Source organism: Dermochelys coriacea, chromosome 7 (assembly GCF_009764565.3).
Source record: "Dermochelys coriacea isolate rDerCor1 chromosome 7, rDerCor1.pri.v4, whole genome shotgun sequence".
Lineage (NCBI taxonomy): Eukaryota > Metazoa > Chordata > Testudines > Dermochelyidae > Dermochelys > Dermochelys coriacea.
Genome location: NC_050074.1, coordinates 105,261,837 through 105,287,312, shown reverse-complemented (window position 1 = coordinate 105,287,312; position 25,476 = coordinate 105,261,837). Strand labels below are relative to the sequence as shown.

General features: G+C 39.6%; 1 protein-coding gene across 17 annotated transcripts in view; it reads right to left on the bottom strand.

Annotated features, from left to right (window-relative positions):
• CTBP2 (C-terminal binding protein 2) overlaps nucleotides 1-25,476 on the bottom strand; it is a 305,318-nt gene that overhangs the window by 27,997 nt on the left and 251,845 nt on the right. The window contains exon 1 of one of the 17 annotated variants that reach the window (XM_038409446.1): nucleotides 5,385-5,787. The exons of the other annotated variants lie outside the window; for them this stretch is intronic. Coding sequence (XP_038265374.1) covers nucleotides 5,385-5,406 — 22 coding nt within the window. The 5' untranslated portion in view covers nucleotides 5,407-5,787. Of the gene's footprint in view, nucleotides 1-5,384; nucleotides 5,788-25,476 lie in introns of those variants that run through there. 17 annotated transcript variants of the gene reach the window in all.

Genomic DNA, 25,476 nt, shown 5'->3' with positions numbered 1-25,476 from the left:
TGTGTCAAGTGGGAAGTGGCTGCATACCACACAAGTTTACTGTATTTGAAGCTTTAGGAAGTAGTTTGGATGGAGGAGCAGGATGCTGGGAGACTCAGCAGAGTATCAGTTGACTATCGATACATTCTCTATTAGGGAAATACATCTGTGCCCTGCCCAGAGGGTAGACTCTTCTATCATGCATTTTCCAACTCCAACTACTATTATCATAGGGCTCCTGACTTTGATCTCACACTTTTTTTTTTTTGGGGTGCCACTCCATTAATTCCAATGCAGTTACTCCTGATCAACACAGGTGTAAGTGAAAGCAGAATATGGCCCTAGAATTAGGTTTTGCTAGGATATCCTTACATTTCAAGTACTATATAAGTTAACAAACAAGACAGACTCACCAGTTTTGTTTTCTTGAGTGTGTGCAAACAAATTTATTCAACACTGAAATCCCAGCCCCACTGAAGCCCTGACTTCAATGGGGCCAGAATTTCACTCTCTATGTTTGTATAGGCCTTTAAAACTGTGGTTTTTGAGGAAAGACTCTAGCATTCCTATTACCTCAGAAAATAGACTCTGGGCAACAATCATTCCATAAGCAAACAGGTGTTTATCCCAAAAAGAAAAGGAAGGGAAGAGCCAACCAAGAGAAACAGATCAAACAGTTCTTTAATAGAAATAGAACAGGAATCTCTTTTGTTTTACAAATGTGTATCATTAGGGTTAAGTGGGGGACATGCCCTAAACACATACATCTTAGTTCATGAAATCAGTAGCAAATATTATAAGTCAGAGTAACTGTTGCTCTTCTGTCTCTGCACTGTAAACTGGTGTTTGGAGCAGGTGAGAGGAATCTGTGGGCACATATGGGGACTATAGCTTAAACTCCACCACCCCTGCTGCTGTGGGAAATCTTCAGAACACCTTCCTGAGCATGTGCAACCAGAGCTGGGAATGACAGCAGCCAGAACACAGCTCAGAGGGTTTTTGTTATTCTTACATGGATCCACGTGCAAGAAGTTTTCCCACACGTTTATTTTGCATTCAAGATGTAATTGTGTGTCTGTTAAACTGAGCTGCGTTTTCTACAACTACATGTTCTCAGCCTCTTCTCCTTTTAAGATGAGGTTAACCGACAAGCGATTGTGCCAAATGGGGACCAGGAACCAGGACTCCTGTGTGCTATGCCTAGCTCTGCCAATGACTGTTTCATTTTTGGATAAGTCACTTAAAAGACACTAGGTCTCAGTTTATCAGTATGTAGAATGGTAATATCATTAGGGTTCTGGGACAGTGTTTAATTTGTTGGGTTTTTTTTTTTTATAAAATGTTGCAAAAATATTATCACAGTATAATTCCAGGCAATTTCACAGTCTAGTAAAACCCATTTCCTTCAAACATGTGTGCACGTGTTGCCTTTATGCATGAGAGTAGTCTCAGTATGCCTGTGCTTAAGTTCCCTAAATTAATTTTGTGTGATATTTTTGTAAAATGGAGGACTGGCACCAAAACATGCAAGAGTTCATGGTTTTTATGCAAGAGAACCCCCCAAGTATACTGGGATGAAATTTCAAAAACAGAGGTTTTTGCTTGGAAATTTTGAATTTTGTTAAGAACAATCATTCAGAAATGGTCCCATTTCCAAGCAAAAATGGTATACAATGCTAAGACCTCAAATACTGAGATTTTTCAAATTTCATTGTGGATATTTCATAGAGCCCTTGCTATCCTATTTACCTATGTCACAGGGGTCTGAGGTTTAACACTTGTAAAGTGCTTGGAAATCTCTGGATGAAAGAGTAACATTTTTTTCCCTTGAATCAGTATCTGGGGAGCATGGTACTTTGGATCTTTGACCGATGGCATTAAGTGTTCTGGGCTCAAATTTTCAAAGATGGCAGCTAATTCTGGGTATTTAACTTAAGCAACCTTAGGCTTGATTTTCAGAAGTTGTAAATACCCACCGCTCCTGTTACCCTTGATTTGAGTTGTGGGTGTTCAGCCCTTCTGAAAACGCAGGCCCAATGTGTTCTAATTTTGGCCCTCAAAAATATTAGAGGCCATTTTTAAAAATGTTGGCCATAAGAGATGCCTGTCTAATAGAGGAACCAGGCAGAAGCTTTTTTGATTTTCTTTTTCTGTCTAGGTTCAGAACACATCTGGTTCTACCTAGGGTATTCTACTATATTATTCAGGTGGTGATGGAAGTAATGAATGTCTTCAGTACATCTAGATCTGATAGTCATCTCCCTGCTACATTAAGCTCCAAACATTTCAATTTACTAGTTATTACAGTAATAGTTTATGATGATTATTTGGACAAGCGCTGGAGAAGTCAATGGAGTTATTTTAAGGGTGAAAAATCAAATTACATTTCCCATTCCTTTCTAAAGTGGAGACTTGTGACTAGTTAAGGAGGGTCACAGGGGAAGTCATAAATACCTAAACAAAGAGCATTACAGAACAAATGCTATAGTCTGTGACTCTACAGCTATTCAAAAAGCAGATAAAAAAAGACCCAGAAAAGGGGGGATCATTTACGGAATGGAACTAAGATCTCTCACTTGCAGTACTGTGGTGGCAGTCTGGCTTCCCGGATAATGGTCAACACTGCAATATCCTGCTGTGGAAGAGGCCAAAAGTGGTGTCAGTGTAACCCTGATGCCACAAAAATGACAACGAGGGAAGGAAACTAATGAGAACACCACTATGCTGATTTTAAAAAAATGGAAAAATTAAATGTGTACTGTTATCCATATTGCCATCAGGTGAACAACATTAGCAAGATCTACATCAAATAATATTGAAAGACAGACTGAAACACAATAAGCCAAAATCATGCCTTGCAGAACTCTATTGAAGCCAACTCACTTACCTCAGGGAGGAATCTACACTGGTGTGTATATTGAATACTGGTTAAAAACTTGTTATACTTGTTTTAGAGGGGGAAAAATAAACCCTGGGCACAGGCAAATTTAGCAGAAATGTTTAATGGGTCTCAGATACTGTTTTATTGACTGGGATTAAAAAGATAAAACCCAAAACAAATAGAAGTTCTGATGAAATATTTTCAAAATTTAACATGAACGTTTTTCTAAACTTGATGCCTTTTTTCTATTGAGATTTCCATTTGCACTTACTGGAAGTAATATATCATGCTTGCAGTATTTTATCCAGATGGAAGTGCAACTGTGTCATTTTGGATGGTACAGAGCTGAGATGATTTGGATAAGTGAAAGAAGCTTGCCATAAGCAGATAAACAAGAATAAAACGTGTATAAATCTCAAATGCTTACCATCCATAAGTGAAACATTATTCTTCAGCTAGGTTCATCACCTTTCCTATTTAATAAGCAACTTAATTGGAACACTGACTAAAATGTTACTAAGGTGTAACGAAGCCTAGACTATCACATAATGACAGCTTCATATTGTTATCGGCAAAGAGAGAATATGCTACACAGTCAAATGGCACAGTGAAAATAGTTACATCACCACCAGGACAATGGCTTTAGTAGTCACTGGGATTTACACCATGAGCTGGCCAATGTGTTTCTCAGCCAAACATAATCAGAGACTGCTGCCTATGCAGGGGAAGAACTATTTACAAACAGTGATGTAGATAAAATGAGGTTGGAAATTATTTCTCAAATAATGAAACAAGTAAAAAATAAAACCAGTGGCTATTTGAAACTTGGACATTTAAAACAGTTGGGGGGTGGAGAGTGGGAGGGGAGGCGGGTTTCAGTTTTTCATCCTATCATTACATAAGTGACTTTGTAGGACACAAGTTGTTTTTTTTTTTGAACATGACATCTGTGTCTTTGCTTGGGATTACGGATGTAATTGTGTGTGATGACATAGGCTCCTTAGACATGTCAAGCTAGTCTATAGACAAAAATACACTTGCCAAGGATGAATGCGAGCTGGAAATTGTGCTAAATATTTAGAAGAATGGCTCTCATTTTCTCTTACTACAATGAAGTAATTTACTTCAATTTGACAGGGAAAGAAAGTTTTGAAGCAGATCAATATGAGATGAAGTGCATAATGTACAGTAATTACATTTTAATAAAACCTATTGACAGGTTTGCAAGTTAAATCATACAGTGCAATATATTTTCCTTGGCTGGTTCATTCTTTGTATCTATCTAGTTGTAGCTCTATGACTCTGTATATAAACTTTACAGATCTATTATGCATATATTTTATACACAAACTCAAATCAAACTGTTGGGACACAGAAAAATCAAATTTATGGACTCAAACTTCATATATTTTTTCTCCTTCTTTTAACTTATGCAACACATTTGACACATATGACTGCTTCATTAAGAATCTGATAAGCAAAAAAAAAAAAAAATCAGAAAGTAATTAAAAAATTCCCCCAGTAAAAATTCCCATTAAAGGTTTAAATCATGGGCCTTAAACCTTTAATTCTGCAGCACATTTCTCTATCACGTAAGTGTTGGGAACATGGGAAGGGAAATGCAGCATTTAAAATAATATAAAGCACAGAGCTAATCTACAAAGAGTTATTAAGCACATAAAACAAGGAGTCATCACCAGTGTAAAAGATACACAGTTCTGTCTCAGTTCATGGGCATGGGTAGCTACAAATAAGAGGGAGCTATGAACAGAGATGGAGGACACAGAATGTCTCTTCTTCTAGTGAGATTAGCGCTCTTTATCAGCAAGGAAATATATTATAAAAATATATGTATACAATTTAAAAGCTTTCCTCTCATTTGAAGTTTTCTGATTTGAAGATAAATCATAATAAAGCTTACAAAGTTGACCAAGTATTGTTCATTATATATATTTTTGGGCATTCTCTGTTTTTTTGGACTTCTTCCAGCATTTCAATGGACAGCTTTTTAAGGAAGGGAGGAGAAAGAAAAAAACCCTTTCCCTGTAACACTAAGAACTCAAACTCCACCCCGATTCACAAGCAGCACAGCTTGTTGCACCCAGCTCAGTGTATAAAGTGCTTTTGTTTCATTTTTAATACACAAAGCCTGCTTGTCTTCTTTTGCAGCTCCTCCCCTTTGCCACCCACTTGTATCCGATTCCAGTGGCACCCCTGCCAAGAGAATTAGGGAGTGCTCCCTGCTAAATGGCAGTCTTTGTGTGACCGCAAGTCGGCTGGTACTATCTCACAGAAACAAAAGCAGAAGCCATTTGCCTAATACTTATTAATCTCAGTTGCCTATGCCACGCAGCTATTAAAAAAAAAAGCTTTAAACATGTTCACTTGCAGTATATAAAAGTGTATAAAGAAGCAAGCCCGACAATCTATTGAATTACTCATTCACAACAAAGTAGCTACAGTTTTACAGTCAACTATACACTTTATTAAACAAACAGAAAAGAAACAGGAAATTTCCCCTTGCCTGGAAAATGTTGCCTCCACATTCTTCTTCTTATTAAAAACCGCACATGGTAGCAGAGGGAGGGAGGAAGGGAGGGAGGGAGGGAGAAGAGGGGGGGAAAAAAACCCCACACAGGATAAAATACTACCACTTTCAGTGCGTTGACTCTCCTCTCGTCTACGAAGGAGTATCTTCAAACAAGCAATCCCACAGCCCACAGCTGCAACATCTCAAGACAAATGTCTCTTTGAACACGGAGGGAAAGAAAAGGCTTTTGTCCTGAGCTACAGAATAATAGTCTGAAATTGCTAGAGGAGTTACAGTCACCTCTGTGCAGCTCCAAACTCTTTAGAGCACTCCCTCCAGACTTTGCCGAAGCTTTTAACTAATCATAGTTCTTTCCCAGCCCTTGAATAAAATCATGTGAGTGCCAGCCAAAAAATCTTATGCTGTACACACTAAAGGGCTTGTATATGTCAGGGTTTTTTTTCCCCCTCTCATTGACTTGCACATACGCCTCTTCTCTTGGTTGTCTTGAATGGATTTAATCTGTGCCATGCTGCAGTTTTTCATTACTTAAAGAAGTCAAACATGCTTCTCTATGTACAGTATATGGAACAAGGCTCCATGTTCAAACCGATAGCTTGCAACAACAATCCAAGGGATCAACAGCAATAGGGTTCAGAGATCTGATTTAGATAAGCACCCAAAATTAAGGGGCCAAATTTATTCTTGGTGTGTAAATCAACTGGATTTCAATCGGTTCACAACAGAGATGAATTTGGCTCTTTAGCAGCAGCATTTGCATTCACAAAACTGGGCTAGCAATCCTGGAGATCCCTACTCCAGTTGGTCCAGATATCGCTGAGAACATCCTTCACTGTGATCTTTTGGCTCATCTGCTTTTGGCTGAAATTAGGAAGTGTAGAGAGTGTTCAACAATGAAAAATAATGGAAAGGAGAAAACATCCATCCGTTCCTCACTCCCAGACCCATACCTTAATCATAACACTGTTCTTCCTTGACATTCCATGCCATCTTAATGGGTCACCATAACCACCGTGACTTGCCTAATTAACAGATATATGTGCCCATGATTCCCGCTCAGCTTTCCCTCCCAGTTTCCAGATGTTCTCGCTATGCCTATGGGCCCAATCCTGCACCCCCTTTCTCATACAAGTAGCCCCTACTCAGCCATGTATTTCCACTTGAATCAATGGGAGTAGTTGTGTGAATATAGATGTGCAGTGGGTTCAGGACACCTGTGTAGCTTAGCATCCTCATTGCCAACCACTTTTTCCTATGTATTCAGTTCCTCTTATAAAGTAAAATAACTGATAACATAAATCCTTTGTGCTCTGTCAATTTTGATCAGGGATTTCATTTGCTAAAGATCAGTTTGTTAGGGTTTGAGTATATTTACATGAATGCTAGTCTGAATCCACGGTCCCTCAGTTATTAATAGTAGCACTTATGGCCCTGTATTAAAAAGTAGCATGAATTTCATTTGTGTCCCAACTTTGGAAGCAATTGTGATTTTCGATTATTAATCAACATTTAGCCATTGTTCTCTTTACTTCTGTTGTCTATTTTATTTATTGGCTGAGAATTCTTGCTGCTCTTTGTTTTGTTGTTGTTTTTGTTGACCGGGAATAGAAAAAATAACTGACCCAAACCTCAAACCAAACCACTCCATGGAGATCCTGTAAATCTGGATTCATTTCCTGGATCTGGCAGACTTTTAACGTGACTGCGCAAGTCATGTTAGCCTCTCTGCACCTCAGTTCCCCATCTATAACACAAGGACAATAATATAGATCCATCTATTGTATGTATATGGTCCCCTTTACAGTAGCATCTGAGCTCCTCTAACTTTTGACTGTATGTATCCTCACAACTCCCATGTGAGGTATTATCCCCATTGCACAAGTGCGAAACTGAGGCAAGGGAGACAAAGGCAAAAGAGGATATCCGTGACAGAGCTGTGAATTGAATCTAAATCCAAGGCCAGTGTTCTAACCATGCTGCCTCTGTAGCTCTATATAGCTATGAGCCACTGTGCAATTCAGTGTAGAGAGGATAAATTCATTAGTATTTGCAAAGCTTCTGGGAATCTTCGGATGCAAGTTGTCTATTTAAATGGAAAGTTAAAAGAATAAAAAGACCAAAATTCCCACCAGATGCCATGGAATCAGAGTGGCTCAGGCCAGCCTCCCATAGTATTGGATGGGGATTAGTTCTGCACAAGGACAGCACCATCAAGTTCAGCACATTTACAAAAAAATGAGATTGGAGTTTTTTCACCAAACAGATTTTAAAAATATAAAATATTTAAAATACAGAAAACAAAAAATATGTTTAAAATCTGTTTGGAGTTTTCTCACCGATCTCATTTTACAGGCATACACCTTTCTGTGGTGCACAGGGGGTCCTGTATAAGTACACAGTACACTGGACCAAGCATTATTAAAGTCTCACTTTAGATATGCAGTCTAACAGCAAGGATTGCTATAAAGCAGTGGTTCTCAACCCACAGTTCAATCAGCACACAGCTGCAGCCTATGTGACATCCTCCGGGTCATATGGGTACTATATATATATATATATATATATATATATATATATATATATATATATATATATATAGTGTGTGTGGATGTGGCCCACATAACACACAGAGCTGCATATGCGGCCCACAATGATAAGTAGGCTGAGAACCACTGCTATAAAGCATGCTTTGCTTTCTTTCTGGAGAGCTCATAACTACCTAGTCTAACCGCTATTAAAGTCAATGGGAGTCTTTCTATTGATTTTAATGGGAGTTGGAATGTGCCCTTAAGACCCAGTTAGGCCAAGTACTTAAGCATCTGCTTAACTTTAAGCACCTGAGTAGTCCTCATCTACTTCAAAGAGATTACTCATGTACTTAAAGCTTAGCAGGTGCTTAAGTTCTTTGCCATGGTCCCGGGGTAAGATAAAAAAGGGACTTTGTTAAACTCAATACTAGATGCCTAAAAAGGGTATCGAGAAGATTAGTTAATGTTTGTAAAGCACTTTTAAAACAAAAGGTACTATGCTAAGTATTCTTAGTTATTAACAAGTAGATAACTGACATAAAATTTTGACATAAATAAATACGAGTATTTAGAACAGCCTGGGAATCTTATCCTAAATAACAGCATTAGTCTGTAATAATAACTGTTGCATTTCTAATGACTGCAGTGTTAACTGCTCTACAAGCCAAGCAAAACTGTATTTTGTTACTATCTACTTATATTCATCGATTCCAAGGCCAGAAGGACCACTGTGATCATCAAAGCTGACCTTTATGATACAGGCCACAGAACTTCCCCAAAATAATTCCTGTTTGAACTCAAGTTTATCTTTTAGAAAAACATCCAATCTTGATTTTAAAACTGGCAATGTATTAACATAATACAAAATGGTGTGGTATAAAGGTTTTACCAACTCACAAGTGGCAAAGCGATAAGTGAATTATGTGGGTCACACAAAACAAACTCCAACAAACGTTTACGAACACTGTCTGATGTCTTTTGCACATCACATAACTTGCAAAACTGAATCCTGCAAGAGTTAATCAATGTGAGTGTCAACACTTCCATACCTGAACTCATTCCTTTAACTTCCCTTCGATAAGTTCTTTGTGAGTACAATTCACATACAGAGGTATATACAAGAACACACTGAAAATGAAACCAAACCTAATAAAAATGAATCAAACTATTTCTCTTATTACAGGCTGGAAGGGAAGAAAGAGAGTTATGGTTATTTCTACTTGAACATTCTTGGAAGACACTCAATACTATGATGATAGAGTCCATACAGGTACCTTGCGCATTAGAGAAATGACCTAAAATAACTTTCTACATATAATAGTGGCACAGTTTTTAAAGTCTAAAATCGCCTGGACTTTTGGGGCCAGAAACAAGTGCTGGGTGTACCCCCTGGAGAAAAACTGCAAAAATCTCCTCTTTCCAGTGAGATAAAACAGCCAGGATCCTACCCTCAGGCCAAAAAATTCTGGCCCTTAAACTAGTTACCAGTGCAAGACTGAATATTGCCCATCCTGGGATTAAATCTGCCATTACTTGTTTTGGGGGGAGGGCAGAGCAAGAGGGAAGGGAGGAAGGAACATCTATGCTTAGGAGGAAAGAAGGGAACATTTATCTGACAGGTTGATTAACAACGAAAAAGGGTGTCTGTCTGAAGATGCTCCAGGGCTTTGAATGTTAGAAGTCATTCTGGGAGGGAAGGACTAATGGGTAGAGATCACCACGGAGCCCCATAATAGTTAAGATTATGTTGAGTTCTTCAGTTAAAGCATGGTTTCAATGTCTTTATTAGGGATGAAATTAAAAGCATTTCAACCCCACAAGGCAGCACTTGGAGTCTCTTGCAGACTTCCAAAGGTCTGTAGCCAGGGCCTCTGGAAACCTTAGCAGTTCCTCAGGCCACTGGGAGATGAAGGGCCCCTTCCTCAGCTGAGCTCCCCTGAAGTTCTACAGTTGTAGACTACAGGGTCCCTGGGCTGCCTAGCTCCAGCTCCCTTGTCTGTCACTCCATTGCAGATTATTCTGCAGCACCCTGTGTCCCTAGAGCTAGGGGAGACAGCCAGGTAGCCCAGGTATCAAGGGCAAACTTATCCATTCCCAAGATCACTGAGAAGCAAAGAGGCAACCCTTGACACCCTTGAGCTCCTTCAAGTTTTCTGTTTCAACCTAGCTTTTACCTGAGGAAGGTGTGTGCTTCAGCCACAAAACATATCTACTTCAAACTTTAGTACTTACAAAGTGAGGTGTGTAAAAATGGGTGTCAAAGCCCCATCCTGGCTCAGCTGAAGTGGGCTTGCTTGTATAAAGAGGAAACTCTAAAGAACTACTCTACAATAGCAGCCTCTCCAGCCGAGCCCAGGAACTCAATGCAGCTTCCCCCTCTCCAGAAAACCTTTTCCTGGAGAAATTCCTAAACTTCACAGCAGAGGGGAGTCTGGAGATCTCTGCGGGAGAGAAGCAGCAAAGTTCCCCTCTCTTAAGGAACTCAAGTTTCTGGAGCTAAAGAAAACTGTCTGCAATTGATGCTGGTGTTCTGTGAGAACTACTAGGGTTTTAGTGCAGTAGAAAACCTTATGCACCCAGCACATAAAAGTGGCTTTTTGCTGTTGTTTTTTTAAACATGAGTCTTATTTAAATTTTAACTACTCAACTGGAAAGTTATTGTGAATAGGAAGTAAGCATTACAAATATGGAAATGACCAGCTGTGGTATTTGATGCTGATGTTTCAGTATCCTTATAGCTTTGACACTGTAGATAGGTATAATATAGCCAGGCATACCCCCTTCCTTTCCTCCCCACACCTCCATCAGAATATAGAGATTTATATAACCCACTAGTGACACCATCCAAACAGCTTCTCAACCTTTCCAGACCACTGTACCCCTTTCAGGAGTCTGAATTGTCTTATGTACCTCATATAAAAACTACTTGCTTACAAAATCAGACATAAAAATACAAGTGTCACAGCACACTATTAATGAAAAATTGCTTTCACTCTTATTTTTACCATATAATTATAAAATAAATCAACTGGAATATAAATATTGTATTTACATTTCAGTGTACAGAGCAGTATAAACAAATCATTGTCTGTATGAAATTTTAGTTTGTACTGACTTTGATAGTACTTTTTATGTAGCCTGTTGTAAAACTAGGCAAATATCTAGATGAGTTGATGTATCCCGTGGAAGGCCCCTGGTTGAGAACCATTGCCCTAAGGGACTTGAAATCAAACTTCAAGCTTCATGAAAATCTGCAGAACTTTCCTTCTATTAAAGTATCTCTCATCAGAACAAAATCTCATTGAGGAACATGCTGGATACTGTTTCAATTATTAAAGCCTGGTGTGATCCATGAAGTATTTAAAATGTAACATAATTCAGCTTTCCATTTATACTGTACCTTTCATCGCAAGGTATTTGTGCTTCATCTTGATTTCCTGGATGCCATCAGGACCATTCAATGTGTAGGCACATAGCTTCATGCATCCAATGTGTCTGTCTAGAATTATATGCCTGGTCCAACTCCCAAAGAATCTTTTCACTGACCTCCAGAGGTGAAAGTAAGCTGGTATGCCCCAGTACAGCGTACCGGTAAGAGCCGGTGCACTGTACTGGGGCAGCCCGGCTTCCCCAGGGGGCAATTTAAAGGGCCTGGGGCTCCCAGCAGTGGCTGGAGCCCCGGGCCCTTTAAATTGCCTCCAGAGCCCCACTGCTGGAGCCCTGGGGTAGCGGCTGCAGGGCTCCGGCAGCTATTTACAGGGCCTGGGGCTCCCCTGGTTCTATCCGCCCAGGGCCCTTTAAATAGCTGATAGAGCCCAGCCGCCGCTACTCCAAGGCTACGGCAGCTATTTAAAGGACTGGGGCAGTAGAAGCAGGGGAGCCGTGGGCCCTTTAAATAGCCCCCGGAGCCCTGGGGTAGCGGGGGCTCCAGAGGCTATTTAAAGGGTCGGGGCTCCAGCTGCCTCTGCCACCCCAGAGTACTGGTAAGTCAATGGACTTACTTTCACCCCTGCTGACCTCAGTGTGAGAGGGAAAGGTCCTAGGTTGGTAGATAGAATAAAACTGCTCCGACAACCAACCTACTCTTGTCCTTGACAAGTTTAGTACCAAGTTATTTTACCTTTGGGTACGCAGAAGGCATTTTGAAGTTCGGGTAATCATAGCTGCACCCACAGGGGAAACGGATGGACAAGTCACAAATCAGCTGGGGGAGTTTGGTAACTGGCAAGGAGAGTTGAGATATATAGCAGGAGCTCAAGGACCACCAGAGAAAGCTGAAAAAAACTGCTTTTCAACATATTAAGAAGGAAGGAGTGAAGGCCAATGGAACTTAATTGTGTGTCCACAGGAAGCATGGGAAGTTGATAGGGAACACATGACAGATGTTCAAACAGGGGGAGAGTCCATATGGGGAACTAATGGATGCTACCAGGAAAGCTAAAACAAGTGTCTGGAAGAGGAAAGGCTCAATCAGGAGTGAGACAGGACAACTCAGGCAAATAAATAAAATTAGCAAAACCATTGTTAAGGCTTTTTATTGTGGTGGTAAGAATACCTCACTGACCCCACAAACTTTCCCATCACTGTGTGGGGTTTGAGTTCTCTGACTACTATTAAAGACAATGTGCTAAAGGCAGTTAAAACCCCGCACAACTCCCTGAAAATTTTCCCCACCATGTCCAAAATAGAAATATGGAATTTGGTCTTAGTGGTGTGTAAGAAAAGCTCTTCAAGAATTATATCATCCATGAGCATGACAAAATAAATTCCATATAGTGTTCCCACTTGGCCCATTGCATGTTTTCTTTATCTTGAACGTAGATATTTGTCTTTGTGGCACACACAACAGCCATATGACACTACAGAAGAGGAACAGCAATCACATGTAATTTGTTCTTTGTGTCTATCACATCTCTTCCTATCATCTCCCATTGCAACTATTTATTTGCTCACATTTATTAAAATGGAAAACATAGATCAAAAAGACACAAAAAACAAACTGTCTGTACAGGATGCAAACTGTTTTAAAAAAATGCAAAATCAAATGCACACAACTAGAAAAAACAGTATTTTACAGTGTGTTGATGTCCAAATGAAAAGTGGTGCCCGTAAAAATCTTTTGCATTTGGCAAGTGTGTTTTTTGAAGAAAGGTGTTTAAGTCTCTCCTCCCTCATGGAATGTACATGATAATGTCTTGGTGCAGTCTCTGTGTTGGAAAAAGTACAGATTGCTGACAGAACAGCACAAAGCAGTCAGACAAAGCCCACGGAAAGAGGTGCATTGATATCAGCCATCTGGACACAAGGAGACCGAACTTGAAATCACCCCATGAGATTCGAGGGCTTCAAAGGTATTTTGAAGACTACATGTACAAATGTAGACTAAGGAACAGATTGCCAAGAGTTGTGGCAGAAGCCTCATCACTTGGGACAGCTGAAACGACTCTGGATGAAAACATCAGAAAGCAAACTGGATGGCCTTGTTCTTGATTATGGTGGATCTGGATCAAAAAGTCCAGCTGCTATAAAAGCACCACTCTTGCTGTGCACCCATATTCTGATCAGAAGTGTTTTCATCTCTCCTGCCCCCTACAGCACAGGTAAGCTGCACACATGGGGCACATAATTTTCATCATTGGGCCAGGGAATGGAAGCTGCATACTTGTGAAACACACCCCTTGTCCTCACAAACCTTCCAGGACTCTTGCTGTGGCAGTTTTGTGGAGTGGCAAGGGCTTCATTGTATGTAACAGACTTCCACCGTTCATCCTCTTCTGCTTGCAGATTTTCTATTAAGCAAATAGGAACAAAAGCCAGCAAGAATTTGACCCTTTCTCTGCTCCCATATATTGAATCTACAGTCCACAGAAGTACATGAAAGATACCCAATAAACTGATTTGCAAAAAACACACACTATAGTTTTCAGAGTGAACCATATGGAAATCCTGTTTGTGCAGCACCCTTAGTGCCTTGTAGGAGAGAAGGGAGGAAAGAAATGGGACTGGACCAAGACTCTATAACCAAACACACCCAGTCTTTGGGAAAATCCTTATATGAATCTGGCTTTTCCAGCTAAAGTATCTCTCTCTCTCATTGTACAATTATAAATATGTATAGGAAATGATACCCACTTAATATACTCTGTCCATTTTGGAAAAAGGGAGTGGTTGAAGAAATACTTTTAGAGGAAAACAAATCCAGGCATTAATTTAAACAACTTGCCAACATACTGATTTTCCAGGCTACAAACCACACCTTATATTGTATTCAGTAAACTGACAACTTGATAGTTCAAGCTATGCAGGTTCCTCACAAACAAAAGAAAAAACTGTGTAAATCAGCAAAGCATCTGGATTCAGTTTTTGGAAAATGAAAGTGGTTTAACCTGATTCACTGTCCCGCTGCCATATGTATGTTTTAAAGTTGTATTTGCACATCAGTAACCGTGAAATAATAGACATTTAGTGGAAAATAAGGAAAATGCCAGACTTTAAAGTGTTTGTGCCAGTTAAATTATGGTAACATTAACCATTTAGGGTTAGACCTTCTGATTATGCTAAACAGAAAATGCTGTAAATATTTCCAAATAAAATGTGCAAAAATTTTTCTATGCACTATTTTCTAGCTTCCATTACTAAGAGGCATGCCTGAGATCTTACATCAGCTAGAAAACAGGACAACAGGGATTACATTTAGAAAAGTTTCAATGTTGGGCATATACAAAAGCAGGAGAGGATGCTGATCGCCATTTCATATTGATTTATAGTTTTCATAACTAATTTGATGTTGCCCCAGCTTCGCAAATGGGATTCATATCCTGCCAAGATTATGAAAGAAGACTGTTCTAGTCTGTGGTGGTGGGTTGTTTTTTTAAAAAATAATTCCTGTTCTCCACTTCTACTTGCTATTCTTCTTCTGTGTGACTGATAGCACTTAGTGTACAGATGCAAATAACATGATCATAACTCCCATCAGTCAATAGTACTCTAAATACGCAAGATGCTACCTTCCTTAAGGGGGCTATGATAAAAAAGTGGGGATATGACTATGTATTTTCCCCTTCCCAACTAAATTTAATTGCTGCTCAAAAGTAAGGAGGAAAGAATGGTCTGTGCAGGTGGGTCCCAGATGTGGGGCCTCTGAGGGTGGAGAATTGTTGCTGGAAGTGACATTAGCCATCTGGCCTGGCTGCAGACATTGTAGCAGTAGCTAATAATGTTCACAAAGCAGTGAGGTCTGTTTTTTTTTTTTTAAATACTGTTGATTATTCTGTTCAGTTCCAGACAGTGGGATAAAATAAAGAGTTTTATGTACTGTGAGTGCTCAGCTCACAGAGAAGCAAGTCAGGTCATTCATATACAGCAAAAGGGAAAATGATAAGAACCTCATTTAGAGCTTTCTTGAAATAATTACCATGTGTCTCAACCACTCTTGACTATTTTCTGACTCCCTGATAAACTGACCATTATTCATGACCAAACACTCCTATTAGAGAAGCAGGAAATGTAGCACAGTGCATGCCTCTGCTGTCCCCCAACCTATGGTGGAAACATGTCAGGTACAAGCTTTCAGTAGCGCACCTTCAATCTCAACTTCAAAAAAATTATTCAAATGGCCCTCAAACGCTATCCTATACTTTTTAGGAGGCAAATGGAATTTCAGAACGGTCATCTGCATAGACAAACAAGTAATCCTTCAAAAGTTATAACTAAAATTACTAGAATGTAAAATATTCTCAACTCAAAGTGTGTGGCCTTACCAATGGAACTGCCATTAATGCTAATTAAAGTCCCTCTCATTAAACTGAGACGCCATCCATATGGAGTTTCTTCTTCTTTCCTTTAGAAAAACTGATAGGCAATGGAATGGTGAAGCAGAGATAGTGACAGGAGGTGGCAGAGCTTGCCTCTATAGAGACATATCAGTCCAGCAGCTTTCAAAAGCTCTCTATTTTGGCATTTGGGTTTTATGGGAGCACCTTTTAAGGTATTACAATTTCAGAAACCAAGCTATTCCTTTTAGGAATCTAGCCCAGTCTTTTATTAATGTTATTTCCAAAGTCAACATGGAAGCCTGTGGTAAGAGACAGTTGTAAATGAAGAATCACCCAAGTCAAAGGCAGCCTCTAGAAGTGGTGAAATAGAAGCGGGCAGCAGCCTCAATTCTCTATATAAATGGCACAGATGGGTTGTGACCTCCAAGCGGAGTTGTGGCTACAAGGAGGCTGCATTGTAGCCCTTGCCCTGGGTTGGGTGATTGGATTTGAGCTCCCCAGTCCATCTATTTTTCTCCTGCAGTTTCGTCCTAAGTGATAAATTTCAGGACAATGCCCACAAAACTCTCCAACAGCCTAAGGCCTATACCTCGTGGCTTATGTGAAGAACTGTCCTTTGAAACACTTTTTCAAGTGTCCTAAGCAAACTCAATCCTGCTGAAGTGAATGAGGGCTGAAGATGCTCAATACCTTGCACAATCAATTCCTCAAGGTCTGACTCAAGGCCCATTGAAGTCTATGCAGTTTTTCCACTGGGCATTGAATCGGGACTTTAATTTCTAGTTCACCTCTTTCTTGGTGCTCTTCTTGGTACTCACCACTTCTTTCTCTTGTTTTCTACCTTCTTATTTTGTTACTTTTCCTTTTATTCACTCTCCCTGAAATCTGCATTCAGACACTGAGAGGAAAGGTGACAATTCAGTTTCATAAGAGGAAAGGCAGCCTGTTGCAAGTAGATTTCTCAGGGACTGAGTCTGCCAGCTGCGGAACACCCTCAGCTCTCATGATTTTCCTAGAGTAGACGTGCTCACTTTCCCCCAGACTGGACATGAGGGAATGAGACAGGCAGCAATACCAGGAGGCTGCTACTGGAACTGAAAGTTGATTTACTTGTACAACTAATGCTTTATCAGTCATTTGTAGGGATAGTTGCAGCTGTGTTAAAAACAACTGTGATATAGGTCAAGTTCTTGCTGACATTTAATATCCTTAGCACCATATAAATAAATCAAACAAAACGTTTAATGCAACAGCTATTGCTGAAACTGCTATGTTTATAAAGCAGAGATGGCAACTGGCATCAAAAATATCTCCGCAGCATGGAAATGGACATGTTTTAAATGTGCAAAACATATTTTATTAATTTTGTCCAGTGATATAACAGGCATAATCTGCTGCTGTTATGATGTGTATTGTGGTAGCACCTAGGAGCCCCAATCATGGAGCAGGACCCCATCAAGGTATAAACTCAAACAAATTAGGAACATATTCCATTTACCATCCTCTAAAGAAAAAAACCTCTTCTGCTCTAGGACTTTCTGCTCATCCAGCAGCCTTCAGGCCTGACTCCTCTGTGCTGCTCCAGCCTCCTTAATGCTAACTGCTCCCACCAGTGGCACTGGCATGAGTCCTTCATCAATTTAGACTTCCCCTTCCCTGAACTGTTGCAGCCTTTACTCTTTTCATCTTATTCAGGAAACCATTTAGCAAATGCTTTAATCCATCGCTGTTCTGGGCAGCACTGAAGCACATGATTAAAGTTGAGAATATGCTTACGTGCCCTCCTGAATTGGAATGCATTCCTGAATGGGGCCTTTACTGGACTGAAGTCACCCTGAGGTGCATTACCTGTTATTTGCCAGTTTAGATGGCAAAACAACATAGGAGACTACTACTCCACATACAGCATAAAAGAGATGTACTTCTGAATTGATTTAATGCTTCTGAGAGACAGTTTATTCAATGAGGGCTTGTCTACACTTACCGGAGGCTCGACACTGCGACACTCGATGCATCGGCAGTCGATTTAGCGGGTCTAGTGAAGACCTGCTAAATTGACCGCAGATCACTCTCCCGTCGTCTCCTGTACTCCCCCTGATCGAGAAGAGTAAGGGGAGTCGATGGGAGAGCGTCTTCTGTCAAGGTTGCTTAGTGTGGACCCTGTGGTAAGCAGATCTAAGCTATGTCGATTTCAGTTATGCTATTCACATAACTCAAATTAAGCAGCTTAGATCAACTTTTCCCTTTAGTGTAGACAAGGCCTGAGACTTCTCAGTTCTACTTTTTCCCAACTGAGCTGGTGAATCTGAGAGATAGTACTGTGAAGAACTGACCCACCTGGGAATTAGCACTCAACCTCTTGGAATTCTAATGCAGCAGCTTTTTTTGTGTCCTGTATCAACCTGTCTTCAAGCTCAATATCAGAAGTATGGGGGAAGATAGATTTAATCCTCCCTCCTTTTTTGAAACCATATTTCCAGACTGTTTTGAGATCCCTAAGTATTCTCCCCCATCCGTCAGTTATCACCGGTACCATTTCAGGCAGGAGCTATGTGATTATTACTGCATAAATAATGAAGATATACAGCATTCTTTATGTCTTTGTGTGTTACAAGGAGACATTTCTATTTTGCAGTTTGTTCATTTATCAATTACTATTATTATATTTTTAAAGATGTCTCCCAAGACACATCAATAGAATACATATGGGTCAGCGAGTATGGGGAAGACATGTTTGTGGTTAAAGCTAGCTTCCCAAAAAGCATGTTCCATCTCAGATGTCAAAAAGAAGGTTGTTACAAGGGACCTGTTGGTTCATCCTGCCCTCACCCGCCTCAACCCTACTAGTTACAGTAGTCTGCAATGCTGTTCATTCAGCAGCAGCAAACTCAATCTCCTTACCAGTCTTCTCTGAAAAGATTTCAGACACCCCACACAATGCAGTCCTTTTTAACAACTTGTACTGTCAAGTCACACTTTATCAGAGTTCAAACTGGATTGAATGGATCATAAAATCGGTGTACTGGACAACGTAGAAGACACTACCAAAACAAAAAACCTGGCTGGTAAAATAAAGGTTTTGTAAGATCAGGGGAAAGTATAGAATCTCTTTCTGGGGTCTTGATTAAAAATAACTTCCTAATTCATTACGACATAGAAACCACAATGAATAATATTAAATCCTGAAATCTTAGAATATTAGGGCCGTGGGTCATTTAATCCATTTTTTTTGTCGTAGGAAAAAAAGTGGGATCAGGAGATTGAAATACCTTCCCATATTCTAAAATAGTTCATGATTCCTTTCTACATCTTCAGACTCTGCAACTTTATAGAATCTGATTGTTTACTGACTGATGATAGGATGATGAGCGTATCTTGAAATTGCAAAGGCCATCTCAAATACTGTAATTTTTTAAAAGCATCGTTTTTCTGCTCTTACAAAGTCTACTCCAACTCGTAAAAGGACACTTGATTTCGCAATCTGAATTTTAGTTTTGGGGTATGAGGGTGTCTGTTCTTTTCCTGGCTAAGCTTTCTGTGGCTGCAGCCAGCCCAGATTTTTTTTTTTTTTAACCTTTTGTGATTTCAAGGATGCTAAATCTTCTTTAACTACCTAACTGCAAAAGAGACACATAGAAGCAATATTTCTTGTGATTTCCTTTCGAATTCTATTTTCTGAATTTCACTAAACTTTTTGGACATTCATTGTTGTTGTTCTTATTGTATGTGCAGTTGCTATGTTTTTCAGAAGGAATGAAGATAACATAAATTTCCTATTATTAACTTTCAAATTCTTTTGCCCCCATCAAGCTTTTTTTGCTTCTAACTAGATAATTGCCTTTATTGTAAAACACAACTCTAATAAGTCCTCAGACAATACTAATTTCATTTGGTATTATGACCTATCAAAACGGAATTCTTTACTCACTGATTTACGTGATTTGTGGACTTAGTATTTATATCAATAAGTTTTATGTATGAAAAGTCTGGATTGAATCCATACGATCCCTTCTTGAAGTCCTGACACTTCCTAGAAAACTTTGACAAAACATTCTATTCAGAGAGAATTATTTTTCCTTCTGTATCATTTCCCATGGTGAAACACTATTCTTGTGTTAAAAAAAGCCAAGAATATAGAAAAGACAGAAAAACAGTTCAGCTTATAAAGATGAGAGAGGCAGGTTAGAAAAGAGAACCTCTACATCAGTAAACATGAAGCTTAAGAACTGTGTAAACACCACCTGGTCTTTTTAGTATTAATATAATTAAAGAACTAGGAAAAGAAGGAAAAAAGGAAAAAACATCTATGCCCTAATATTAATTTGGGATACATATATTTTAAAAATGAGTGGACACATTTTTTATATACTAGTGCTTTTACACATTTGAAATTTATGAGTACACGCTTGTGGTGTTTGCCTAATTCTCCTCTTACACCAGATCAACAGTGGTTTGGGTTCATTAACTTAAGTGGCACTAGTTCTGAATTAGGTCCAAAATGCATATACACACACCTCCTACAAACGTCATAGTAGTCATCCATTAACTTTTTCAGGTCCCATAACCTGAAAATGGCCTGTCTGAATAAACCCAAAAAGTTCTCCTCTGGCATAAGCAAGCATAATTTGAGACAGAAAGGAACTCTTGCAAAAATAAAAGGTGGTTCAAAGTGAGGCCTAGAATGGGAACAGTTTTACAGTCTTAACGTTGGCATTGCTACCATGTTTCCATAGTATCTCTCACAAACCATTAAAAAAAAAAAACTGTACTGAGTACAATGTACATGGACCTTCAGATCTCTTGCATACCTGTGGCCCCTTGGCTAGTTTGTGAGGACAATAGCTACTGAGTGCATCTGGGAGTTTAGAGAACTCCACTGCAGCTTAACAGGGTCCCTCTGTAGCCAGTGGGATGAAAGGGATGGGGGAAGAGGCGGCGAGATCATATGGTTCATGGAGTCTTCCATATCCATAATGTTCTAAAACAATAACTCAGTGTTGCCAAATTACATCCTCAAAAATGGGAAACTAGACCCATGGAGTTTCTTTCACACTGGTTAATGATGCCGCAGCTTCTAGGCCACATGATTTTGGAGTTATGGGTGGGTAAAAAGTTATCGGTGAGCAATTGTCAAAAACTGTAACCCACAATTTTTAAATACAATGCCTTGTACGACGAACCTCAAATTCTTTCATGATTTAAGACTAAACACTTAAACTTTCAGGCCGGAAGTTAAAGCAGAGTGCAGGATCAAAAATGCCCGTTAATTTAGGGAGTTACTCAGTTTGGCTCCATAATATATTGCCTCATCCCTGAATAAAATGAAATATCGAGTAATGTCTCTTTTATCTTGGCTTCAGCAGAAATTAAGACAGTTGCTATAAAATCTTCAGTGTGAAATTTTCTAAAGTGTTCGGCACTGGCCCTACACTACTCCATTGACGTCAGTGGTAAAACTCCCTTTAACATCAGTGATGAAAATCCCACTCTCCGTCTCTAACAGGCTAACGTAGCCAGATGTTGAGCCCCTCCGGCAAGGTACTGCGTGACCACATCTTCCATCACACTAGTCATGCAGCCCTCCTCAGGAGGGACTCAGCACCTTACCAGATTGAGTGCCTAATGGATTAAAATAACAGGAGGTCATGAGTGCACACACATTCTGATTTGTGGCAATCACCACATCTGATACCAAACAATTACTGAACATTTACAAAAGTAACAGGGATGTATCCTTAAAATATTATCTGTGCCTAAAATAATATTGCAAAAACTAACTGCAATTAAGCAGTATGTGTAATATCTTTACAAACAGATCTGTTTAAATCACAGCAATACATGAGGGTATCTACCATATCACTATACCTCCGAGCTAACAAAATATATACTTTATGTTATGGCTTTAAAAAAAATAAAAGGACATTAACAGAGCAAGTAAAAGCCCCTACCCAATACTAGTGACTTTCTACTCAGCATGAGCCAGTGACACCCCAGGTATAATAACTATGATCATGCTGATGATGCATTTATATAGTGCTTTTCATCTTTATTAATCCATACTACACACTAGCAGATTTTTATTTTTCAACAACAAGAACTATTAGTTATTTTGTGCTCTCACTATTTAATAAATGCTTCTCTTGACATTCACCAAGGGCCAGATTATAGTATTTGACCACTGGCCCAAGTGGGAAGTGGTATGGAAATGCACAGCTGCACAGGGAGCTATGGGAGTGCACAATCCGCCCCGTACAGCCCAGTATGCGTGTACCATCCCATAAGTAGTGAAACCTGCTCCCTCCAGCATGGATGGTTCAATCCACAGGCCAGTGGGAGGAGAAGGGGGGGCAGGAGAATGTATTTCAGAGCCTTGGCCAGCAGCTCTTCCCTCACCCTTATCGGCTGATAGAAGGAGCAGTCCCTGTGCTCCCCTGAGAAAAGAAACTGTAATTGTGACAGACCACAGCACAGCCTGCACTTGTATTTAACTCCCTCTCTCATTTAAAAATAGCCCAGAAAATGTTGTCTTAATGTGCCATCTCACAAAGAAATTAGGTTTTAGTTTTAAATAGAACTATCACCACACACTGCACAGCGTTAACTCAATGAAAGGCGGAGGGAAGACTGATGAGGACATGGATAACAGTCTGGAATAAATGGACATCTCCCAGGCAAAGACTATTCTTATTGCTATGTTTGTGAACTCTGAAAATATTTTAATAGACACGGAGAAACAGTCATTTTGAATATAGAGGCCCTGATCCTACAATCAGATCCATTTGGGGAGAAATTCATTTGTTGAACTTACAAACCTCAATCCTATAATGCAATCCGTGTAGGCAGATTCTTGTGTCTACATGGGGTCTGACTGAAGTCAACACGCAGACACAAGGGGCCATCTGTGCAGACCCGACTGCAGTATCTGGGCCATAGGTTATAACCAGAACATAGACATTATTACGATTATATTACTATTAATAACAGTAGATTCTATAACCTAACAAAACCAGTACCTTATTATTTACAGAACGCTTTTCACTTGGAAGGACATGATTTATGGTTGCCACCTGTCTGAAAATGAGTGAAGGAAACTTGACATTCCCTCGTCTGTCCAGTAGCCTGCCAGCCTACATTGCAGGACACTTTAGGCTAGGATTTACAAAGGGGCCCAAGAGAGTTAGGTGCTCATCTCCCATCAAGTGACTCCCAAATACATTTCCTGTGCCTTATCATCACGACACAGCAGCATTTGTGATGGAATCACCATCCCACTGTGGCGAGTTTACGAATACGAGTTTAGATGGAGCGGCACAGGATAACTATTCGAGGACATCGCAAAGTGGCATCTCTACTGCTTTCAGCCATGTCAGGATTCTGCTCTCAGCTCCTGTCAAATCTTTAGTATATCGCTCTCTCTATACGCAGGGAACTGCTAACAATTTAAGTGGGAATTTCGTAGGGAAGAGCGGAATATCAAGGTTAAGCACCAATGTGTGGACACCTATTTATGCAGCACTGAAAGTTTATTCAATAAACGTCACATTTAAGGGGTCCTATTCTCCCATGTCTGCATTGGCTATTTTCATGTGTAACTCCCATGACTGTTAACAGGAATCACCTGTGAAAGTTCCCTGTGCACTATATGAAGAGTAAACCCCCAAAACTAGCTACTCTTTAAATGAAGTTAAAATATTCTGAGCAGAAAAATCTTTATTTTTACATCACTGCTGTATTTCACTATCACTGAAAAGAAAGTCAATTCTGTTGTAGGTAAGAGCAGACTATAGATTTATCTAACAACATATATTGAAGCTGGTGAAAATATTTTAAATCTGCCTGAGGTTATAAAACGATAAATCACATTGAGCTACACCGCTGTAGTAAGCCATTTTCCCTTAATGGTTTTCTATATTTTATTGCTTCAATAAAATCCATCACCTATCACCCTAAGAACTTTATGGTTATTCTCAATTAACACACAAAAACCCCCAAGGTTTCAGTATTTTTAAGGTTGTGACACAAACCCACTAGAGGAACAGGAGATGAGAATGATGGACTATCCAGCCTTAACTTTGAAAAGAAAAAAAAACAGCCTCCATAGAAGTTTATGAAAGTTGATATAAACAGTAATTTCTCTACAGCCTTATACTAGCAGTTGATAAAAATGGACCCTGATGAATGGCACTACATGTCTATGTAGTTATATATCCATCTATAATATGCAGATTATTAAATATATATGCTGGGTCTAGTCAAACAAATTTCATGGGCTGAGAAAGATTCATATAATAATGAGATGGGATGATAATATAATCATTTATATTTACGTAGTGTTTGTGTTCCAAAGGATCCCAAAATGCTTTGTAAACCAACTGCATGGCTGAAGCACAACCAACTCTGAGGTAACCACAGATAATCAAGAGGCACACATTACCTTGCACGGACGAGAGGGAAGAGAACATCTTGACGAAGAAATCCAGGAAAACCTTTACTCTGAGGCAAAGTGCACTGGGATCTTTTACTTACACACACACACACACACACACCACCTCCGTCTTTTCAGGTTTCATCCAAAAGACACCCACGCACACAATAAATTGCAGAGAATTCAATTAGTCTACATTTTGTTTACACTACTGCAATTCTAGTTAGCAACTACATTTTGGAACAAAAAAGTAAACAAAAACTAAAATATGTTAAATATGTGCACAGCCAGTTTTGTTTTTAAAGGGTGTGACAAGAACAGAGGCTGCCATCCCATAATAGCACCCTGGTTGCTCTCTTCTTCAGCAATGTCACTTTCACCAAGAGCTTTCCTGAACCTCTCTCTAGGTATTATCTCAACAAATAAGTCATCATCATCAACCTGATGTTCTCTCTCTGCAAGTGGCACAGCTGTATCATCTTTGACCAATTCTGACATTATTTGTTTCACTGACACTCATCTCTCCATTCAGAAGGAAAATGGGAGTATCATTTCTGTGTAGAAATTCATTAGAAGTTGTACCAATGGAAAGACTGCCTGAAGAACAGTCAATGGATCTCATCACAGGGTTTTGGAATGATTTCCAGAGGCACTTGAAACAATCTATTTTGTCATCACCTGAAAGGAAGGAGACCTTGAAAGGAGTGCCCTCTTAATGTCTTGTTTCATTTAGCCAGCTACCACTGATGTACTTCTAGTTTTATTGATTTATTTACTTAGCATTATGAATCACAAAAGATGCATAATTACTGAAGAATTCCATTCCTCTGTGAACTCTAGTTGAACCAGGTGCACAGGTCTATAGCACAGTCTTCCATATCAAACGCAGTTCTGCTACTGTATTCTGTGGTAGCCTTGCAACTATTGTGGGGGTACATGACATGGACATCTAATAAAGAAGCATTCTTCATGCCAACATTATACATAGAACTCTCAACAGTATTCTTTCCTGGTATATGCTTAGACTCAAGTATTTCCAACATTAGCCAGTCCCAGTGCTTTCTGCCCCTTGCAAAGCACGTGAACAAAAATTCAGTTGCTCCTTTCTTGCGAGTCATTAAAAATTCTGGAAATCAATTGGTTAAGTGTGGGAATCACTCAAACCATGTCTGGCTACTGAAAAGAACTGATTCTTCATTCTTGAGATCAGGCTTTCTAGAAAGTAAGGTGCAAACATTCTATGCAAAATAGTTTTGGTCTGAGGATAAGCACAGTCAGTGAGGACATCATTTCTGCAGAAAGAATTTTCTTTGCATTTGACTCAGATGCTCAGCAAA